The 8,961-nt window shown below is 39.0% G+C and overlaps 1 protein-coding gene across 5 annotated transcripts in view; it reads right to left on the bottom strand.

The window, feature by feature from the left end:
* Positions 1 to 1,998: 1,998 nt before the first annotated feature.
* Positions 1,999 to 8,961, bottom strand: part of KLF7 (KLF transcription factor 7) — a 62,004-nt gene continuing 55,041 nt past the window's right edge. Inside the window, exons 4-6 of one of the 5 annotated variants that reach the window (XR_009729197.1) lie at positions 7,758 to 8,037; positions 6,916 to 7,000; positions 1,999 to 2,438 (exon numbers count right to left, since the gene is read on the bottom strand). Coding sequence is in view for 2 of the 5 variants with exons in the window: in XM_061378062.1 (XP_061234046.1) it covers positions 7,986 to 8,037 (52 nt within the window). In the remaining 3 variants the exon portion in view is untranslated. Of the gene's footprint in view, positions 8,038 to 8,961 lie in introns of all 5 variants that reach the window. The other 4 variants (XR_009729196.1, XR_009729195.1, XM_061378062.1 and 1 more) reach the window with 4 other exon arrangements.

The raw sequence follows: 8,961 nt of genomic DNA, 5'->3' as shown, positions 1-8,961 counted from the left end.
AGAAATACCAGAGTAGGCCTGAGAGAACGTGACCGAGGGCATCTCCAAAATGCACTTGTCAGACACATCTGCTAAAAGAAAAATTATAGTGCAAAACGAAAGTCCTTCAAGCAATGTTGTTTTCTTTTTTCTTTTTTTTTTTAAATAGGGAGCATTCATACTTTGTTGTGTTGTTGCTAAACAAAAAGAAATAAATCCCCCAAACAATAATATAACATATAGTAAGTACAGAGCAAGAAAGGTTCCAAAGGACAAGAAAGAAAACAGGCCACTTGGCAAAGCAAGGAAAGAAAACCTCAGCCTGCATTATTATTTTTCAACTAGATGAGTAGCCATGCTAAACTAAGGCCTTGTTTCTAAGAGAAAAGCTGCACTGTGGTTTAGGTACTTGAATTGGTGCAAGAACCTTCCTGTAGAGGTATCTTAACGGGTTGAAGGATTTCTTACACTTCAGCTTAACTGCATAGGATGCCAATGCAAAGTCAATCCAGGCAATCAAGTAATAAGTGCAGCTACAAAGTTGTTTTAACTTGACTGGTAATTTAACTTAGGGCAACTTCCCTGGTAGAGACATGGCCATGGGAACAAAGTAGTGTTTAAACCAGTGTTTTGATCTACTTCCAGAATCTGACAGGCCTGGGGTTTAAAATACAGAGCGATGGGTAAAATGTATGTTGCAAAATACCAGGATCAGCCCTTCGACCATCAGGCCTTCCAGGAACTGTGTGATAGCTTTTCATTTCCCCGAGAGCCTAACAAAAAAGGCTAAACTTGTTACCTTTCTGTCCATTCTAGTTCACTTTTAGTGTGTACATGCTATGCTAAGCCCTCATCCTCCTCCCTTTCCACCTCCCCTCCCAACCCCAAATTTGCAGCCTATTCATTTGCAGTACACAGCAACATGTATCTCCCAGCACTGTTAAAAACTTTTCCTAGAGAAGCCGACATGAGTCCTAAAATGCAGTGGCAACAGCAAGTGCCCTCCCAAACCAAAGCAATAGGCACGGTTGGCTACTACAAACTGTAAGTCAGTAGCTCAGTTTCCTCTTCTGTGTAGGTATATATAGTACACTGTTGTACATCCACACCCACACAGAGACAGGGTGGAGAACCTGTTTTCTGGCAGTATACAGAAGTTAGGATCAAAGCACTTTAAAAAAATCATCAAAGCTTTCATTTTGAAAATCGCAAAGAGTTCCAACTTCAATTATTACACCAAAAATGCCATAAACAAGCATTAAGGAAAACTATAAAACCCTGTTTGAAAAACGACGCCTGCATTTGAAAGTTTTCAGGTAGGGAAATCCATTCTTGAGGTGATAAAAGCAGCCTACCTCCCATCTCCACATTTTTATGTATATAATTCATATATATATCATTATATATATAACTTATATAGACGAGTATGTTTTGGACTTTTTCCTCTAAGGGAGGAGGAAAGTCTCAGCTTTACGAGACAGATCTTAGTACCTGGTGTGCCAGGTCCTACAGATCTTACAGTGCTAATTCTTGCCACTGAAGCCAATGTAGAGCTGAGGAGGGGAAAGACTGCAGTAGTCATCCCTAAACTACTAATGAAAAGAGACACAAAAGTGACAAAAGGAAGAACATCCAAGCTTGGTCTGGAAATCATCATTCAAGAAGGCGTAGATTTAATGCTAGTGAGAGACAGGCAAGACTTGTCAATGAGTAGCTGAAGTATCTTGTGAGGAAATAACTAAAATTTTGCAATACAGAGTTAAATAGAGCTATTATCACACATTGTTTTTTATTCCTTGTATATGGGGATCTTTGCAAGTGAAGTTCTATCTGAAACCAGCAAAAAGTACTTTCAAAGAGCGTTGGGTTAGAGGTGTCACCCAAGATATGAAAGCTTAAAAACAGTCTTACTGGATGGAATGATAGGATGTGCCAAGTCCTGAATGAAATCAAGAATAAAAGCCCTTGATCCACTGGGTGCTGGCCTAGTAACATTAAATTATTTACAAAATCTTCCTCTTTTTTTTTTCTTTTTTTTTTTTTTAATTTTGACATACATTAAGGGAACAGGCAGAGAAAAGGAAACACTTAAGCAAGTAGGATCTTCATCAGTTTTGTCAAAAGCACCAATTATGACCTCTTTTGTATGCAGATAAATACACTACCTGTGTTAGAGACAGCTAAGAAGCCCAAGTTGCCTAGGGCCAGGTAAAAACAAGGGAAAAAGCCTGATCCTGTAAATATCAGGAAGGTCACAGATCAGATACACTCCATCACCGTAACTATCATATGGATCAACTCCATTTTAGCCATACACCCTGGTGAGTAATTATCTTTTTACTCCTGAAGTTAAAACAGTTCCAGAAGCAAGGACCTGGGGGCTCCTCTTGGGTTCAGGTTCTTCTTCCCCATCTGTGTTTGGTCAGTTATTTCCACATATTAAGGGAAAATGTGCTAGCCTAAAAAAAACACAACATACCAGTAAACCCAATTCCAAAAAGTCTGAGGAAAATAAGAATTAATAATAATAATAATAATAAAAAGTTAACCTTTGTAGAAATATATATTGGCTTAGATTTCAGGTCCTGGAAACCATCTTTGAGACATCACATAGGTTTGTACTCTAGCAATCTTGTTTCCATACTATCTGGTTGGTCCCTGCAGCTGTGACACATCTCATGGTATAATATTGCTTCAAACTGGTTTGCTAAGGGGTTTGGGTTTTCTTTAAAGATTTCCTCCTCTCTAAGTCTTCCTCATGAAGAAGCCTTATAAAGTTTAATGAGAATGAGAGTTTGTGAGAAACCCTAAAGATCTATCCTACAGTCTGATCCACCAGCACTCTGATCCACCACTGGGAAAAACTAGAACCAGTACACATTCATCACTCAGAACACTGAAATGAACCACAGAAACACAGAAAAATTAATGTTGGAAGGTACCTCTGGAGGTCACCTAATTCAACCCTCTGTATAAAAACAGTTTAGTTAGATCAGACTGCTCGGAGCATTGTCCAGAACACTGAAAGAATCTAGGATTTCAATTCATCCTTCCTCTTTTGCCAATTTATCTAGCTAATACAGTTTTCTAGACTGAGTCCTGGCTACTGTTCTGAAAAAGAACAAGTCTGGGATAATGAAAAATACTCCGGACTCTGGAATGCCCTTTTCTGTTAGACTAATCTTTATAAAATACATGTCATAGTTTAGATTGCTCTTTATCTCCTAAGAGGAAAAAGAAACAGAACAAAGATGCACTGAAGTGGTGTTTTGGTCTAAAAAGTGACTAAAATACAGCATCATTTGTGTTTGTATTTGACATAGCATGAGTGAAACAATACAATTTTTTTAATTTAAGGTAAACCAGCAATGATTATATTGGAAAAACATAATTTTGCCTGCCAAGCCTCAAGCTGGCAGCATAGAAAGTGTATTTCTACAAGCATATTTTTATACGCAGATTCAAAAAATCTGATTAGAAAAATCTTTATACTGATGCTTCCTGATTAAAGTTTTTCATAAGTCCGTTTAAAAATAGAATCTTATCATAGAGTATAACTTGTCTCAATTAGGTAACTGAAGAATCCAAAATAAATTATATCAATATTGGAACACATGAAGCACATCTTGATCTGGAATATTCTGTCTGGTTTTGGTCTCTCCATTAGAAGAAAATTACTGACATATTGGAGAAAGTTGAGCAGACAGCTACCATGGAGATCGTGTTCTGGAACACATGATGGATGAAGAGAGGCTGAAAGACATGGTTCAACCTCATGAAGAGGAACGTGAGGGTAGATCTTATTGCTGCCTACAGGTACATAACAGAGAGTGCAGAGAAGAAGCCAGACTCTTCTTGAAGGTGCACAGTGAATGAGGCAATGAAAACAAGTTGGAACATGAAAAATTCCTACCTGAAACATGGACTTTAGATTTTTTTTTAATTTTACCATGATGGTAATCAAATATTGGACGAGCTTGTAGAAAAAGGCTGTAGAATGTCCATCCTTGGGGATATTTAAAACTCAGCTGGATATGGCCCTGAGCAACCAGCTCTAGTTGGAGGTTGGCCAAGACAGTTTCTGGAGGCCCCTTCCCATCTGCATGATTCTATCATTGACTGCTCTGCTCCAAAATATTATTTATCTCCTAACAAAATTTGTTTAGTTGCTTCCTCTATGTACACTATTTTCAGAGACTTTTGTCTCAATTTGTTCTCACCCTGAAGTTCCATGGCCTTGTAAATCACAATCTGACTTTCTTATAATGGCTTCTCTTTTGCAAACAGGCATAAATCTAGCATGAAAAAAACAAGGTAAAGCTTCTCCTTTCTATAGCTGGATAACTCAGTCCTCAACTGTCACCAAATCATCTGCTGCTGGGTTTGCTTCCAAAAAGCCTTAGAGAGGATTAGTCTTTCCTCATTAGTCTGTTTCTACTCATAGTTTACGAAGAGAGGACAACTTTAGCAAGGAGACACAGGCTCAAAAGAATCTAGCCATAACAGATGACAAAGTTTGAAGCGCACATCTTAAAATATCTGTGAAGAAACAAATCTTGTCACTGTAAAAAATGAATCCTGGGATGTTGAATCCTAATTATGCCTTTCCAAAATGGAGACTCCTACAAAATACCAGGTATAGTTCAAAACCTTACTAATGAGTAAGACACTTGTTTCCAAAAACTGAAGTCTAGAGAGTGGCTGAGTACACCATGTATACAAATGAAAAATATCTCCCTTTAGAAGCAGAAGAGATGTTCCTCAAGCTCAAAATTTGGCATCAGATTTAAGACCTACTACAGAGAGAGCCCGAAAAGTCTGAAATGTGGTTAAGTCTCTTATTCCCCTTTTAGCTATGCTTTTAGGCTATTTGGATCCAAGATTTAGATGTAGGTCTGCCTCTAGAACAAAATAATCAGACATTTTAGCATGCTTTTTTCCATGGGCCCTTGTTCTGCCATATTTAAATAAGATGTCAAGAAGACCATAAATGACAACTGGAAGTAAATAAAGAGTCTTGCTTCATTTTTTTAGTTTTAAATAGAGCCTGGTACTTAAACTGTCACTTATTAATTAAGGTTTGTAGACTACTGACAGCGTGTCTAAAGGCAGGTGTGTTCAGAGGTCAAAGGAGGATATTTATACAGGTTGACAGCCAGTGATTATCATAGTGGTGAGTTTGAGAGCACACACTTCAGGACACTACAGTAATGAAATTGTAGGATTCTCTTATCCTTTTTTTAATCTAATACACTGACTGGATGCTCTACAGTTTCACACAGCTGAGGTTTCAGTTCCCATTAGACATCTGGCAGGATGTTCTATATATTCCAACACAAATTGGATTGTAGGGCCCTCAGTCCCAGTGGAACAGCTGGGTGGAATGGCCATTAAAAACTATGCAAATACAGAGAAATACGAGATTGTCAGCAAGCAGTGCTCTGCAATTTTTAGATGTATACATATATATATAAGCATATATATATACACATATAGAGTATAGTTAGTTTAAAATCTTTGGAATAAACTCAATTTTTGTTCTCTCTTTCTCTCTGTCTTCCTTTCTTTTCTATTTTTCACTCTCTCCCTCTCTCATGCTCTTATCATGAATGTTACATCATTGTCCCCAAAAGATGGTTAGATTTTGGTCCATATTTCTTGCCATATGGGCCAGACATCGTATTTCCCCCCTGTCCCCAAAGCGTTCAATTGACAGTCACAGTGTTTTGTGAAAACTGTGAAGAAAACCAGCATCTTTCAAGTAAATTCAATCTCTCACTGGAACCGAAGGTTGCAAAGCGTGAGATTGCACTGTGAGGGTGGTAAGACACTGGAACAGGTTGCCCCTAGAAGTTGTGGATGCCCCATCCCTGGAAGTGTTCAAGGCCAGGTTAGGTGGGGCTTTGGTCTTGTGGAGGTGTCCCTGCCCATGGCAGGATGGTTGGAAGTAGATGATCTTTAAGGTCCCTTCCAACCCAAACCATTCTATGATTCTATGAAAACACTGAGAATTCAAGTGCCAAGGATCCTGGTGACAGCTCTTAATCATCTATTGATTTTCCTGTTTCTTCTTTTTTCCCCCCTAAGAGTACAGTTTTACCTCCCCAAACATAAATTAAGGGAAATATTTAACAGTCAATGCGTCAAAACAGTCAAAGAAGGGCAGTTGGCTAATACAGCATAAAAGAGCAGCAACCATTTTTGGACCACGCGCCATTTTGTTTCACTTCTAGACACATCTTGTAGGGATGGGTCCCAGAATATACAAAATATACAACCAAATGACCACCTGCCTGCTTGCATAGGCCATTTTTATGGTCCTAAATGCAGTCTTTGGAGTCAGGGCCAGTGCCAAATAGTTTGAAATGCAAGTTATGGTGAGATACATTTTTTGTTTTTCTTTTGCAATGAAGACTTCAATCCTCTTTGAGCCAACAAAATCAAATTAGCAATAGGACTGAAGGGCAAGCATGAGACCTCCACTTCTTGATGGTTCACATAGTAGGCCAAAACGGACCTCTAAGTTAGTAATACTTTAGACCAATCATTTGGAAAGCCTCACTGCTGTGTGTAAAATCCAACCCTTCCTTCACCATTCACGCTATTACACTTTCTCATATAGGAGTGGACTACAGCATCAACTTGATGAATGGAAAAGGAGGACTTTGTTAATTTCTTTAAAAGGCTAATGATGAATGAAGCCATTGTACTTGGAAGAGGTTCTCGATTTCCCACTCAATGACTGGAGTAGGGTTTTTGGCTTGTTTTTTTTTGTGTGTAAGATGCTCAACGAACATTAGCTTTAAATTAAAATGTCGGCAGGTACTCTTTACACAAACGAAAGTCCAATGTTTTAGATTGGTTAATAGAAGAACAGCAAGAAAAAGCAACATAATTCATTGCTAAGTCACTGTGGGTTGTGGCTAACATGCTCACATGATGTGGAAGGAATCCTGTAGTCATGCCTGTGTGGCCAGTCCCAGACGGATATCCAGGTGGAGACAAGGAGTTCTGAAGATCACTTGTTTGTGAAGAAAAGAGAAAATATGTTTAAGCTTCCAAATAAGCTTTTAAAGTTTTTTGTTCAACAAAGAAACAAGAAGTCCTAGCTATGGCAATAAGGTGAGGCCTACAGAGACATTAGGTGCTGTTTCTCTGGGGTTTATCCCTTGGCCACTTAGCCATCATGGCAGCAGCTTCCAGAGTCCCTAGTGCATATGTTGTGCAATAGCCAAAACAAAAATTAAACCAAAAACAACCAACAAAAATATAGTCCTCCATGAAGTCTACATAAACTCAGGCCAAAAAAGAGGATATTTGTGTCACAAGTGTCACTCCACAGTCTACTGCCATTAAGGCCACTGGTATTGACTTAAAAGGATCTCAATAGCTCAGTTCTAGGAAGAAGAACCAAAACCATGACAGGTCAAAGTGTCTGTGAGAAGTCTGACGCATTGAACATTAGGAATTCTCAGACAAAGAACAAATGAACCAAGAGGTTAATTTTGGCTACCAAACTGGGATTTGGTTTTCTAGGTCATTGTTTCCCCCCATCTATTTAAAAAGAAAGTTAGTGCTACAAATATGCAACTTCAAGACGACATATTCTCCTATTGAGTTGCATTGAGAAGCAAGTTAAATAAGCCCCTCCTACTGCCGTCCACCTGCAGGGAAGTCTCCTCTGTGTTCTTTGATTTCCATTGGCAAAGCCAGGAAACAAATCCAAGGGACGAAGCACTGTAAGCAAATATTTCTCCTCATTGACTTCACCTCTATACCATTTCCTCGCCTGCATCTTCACCCATCCAGCTGGGGCAAGGCATGAAGAACTGATGTACGTATTGAAGTATAATCGCGTGCATGACAGTGTGAGTGTGTGGTCTCTGTACAGAGGATTACACGTGATCAAGTTCTCGTCTCCTGCAAGGTAGCGCGTTGAAACTTGAGTCCCACTTTCATCTCACAACACTGAGCTCAGATGACATCTGTGCCAAGCTGACTGGTATTTAGATGTGTCTTTTCATGTGGAGGGCAAGGTGATCAGACCTGGAAAAACACCTGCAAAATAAAGCAAGTGGGAAATTACATAAATACAGGATTTGGGAAAACAGGGCTCCTGTTCCTTCTTCATTATGTACAGGAGGAAATATATATCCAAGTTTAGAGGCACTCTTCAGATTATCCATGGATCACCATCAAACCCTGTGTGATTGACCTCTGTGACTACAAATGGCCAACTATCCTGGCTCTTTGATAGCTAAATAGACTTCTTTCTCTTTTCCTCTCCCTCTCTCTACTTTCACCGAGTCATATATCAGGGAAGAGTGCTCACCTGTAGTACAAAATCAAATGTTTAATATTAGCATGTGTATGCATATAAAAACCAAAGAAATAAACCAAGTCAGTTTTGTTCACAGCTTTCACTCACCAAGACCAGTTTAAAATAAAAACACCAGCTTTCTCAACTGCCCAGCACCTACAACAAGCATTGAAGCATGACGCCAGATTTGAAAGCTGAATTCTCATTTCTAACTCCAAACTGAAAGGAAAGCTGGTTCAGAGTTTGGAGGGTGATAATCCGACAGGCTATACACTCTCTCTGCTGGGAATCTGGGTGGCAATATGTGGATGTTGATGAATGCCATCTCCTTGAAGGATGTTGGGAGAAGATAAGGTATTACACCTATTTTGTAAGAGTGAAAATTGAAAGACAGAGAAGGCAAGGAAATTGTAAATCACACAAGAAGTCTGGCAAAACGAAACAAAACAAAATCCAGGAGTTCACCTTTCAACTTCTGTTCTTTATCCACAAAGCTATTTTTCTCCATCTCATATGAAAGTGTAATGTTTTGACACTCTGAACATGTAGGTGGATGCTGATAAGACAGACTTACAGCAGCAACCCTAGAGAACTAGTTGAGATTTAGGGCTGGTCTAAAGATGCAGTTAACTGAGAATAAGGTATGGCATGTATCTGAAACA

The sequence above is a fragment of the Neopsephotus bourkii genome, unplaced genomic scaffold (genome assembly GCF_033783945.1).
Source record: "Neopsephotus bourkii isolate Nb327-2 ecotype Australia unplaced genomic scaffold, CSIRO-AGI_Nbou_v1 NB_196, whole genome shotgun sequence".
NCBI lineage: Eukaryota > Metazoa > Chordata > Aves > Psittaciformes > Psittacidae > Neopsephotus > Neopsephotus bourkii.
This window is presented reverse-complemented; position numbering and strand designations above follow the sequence as displayed.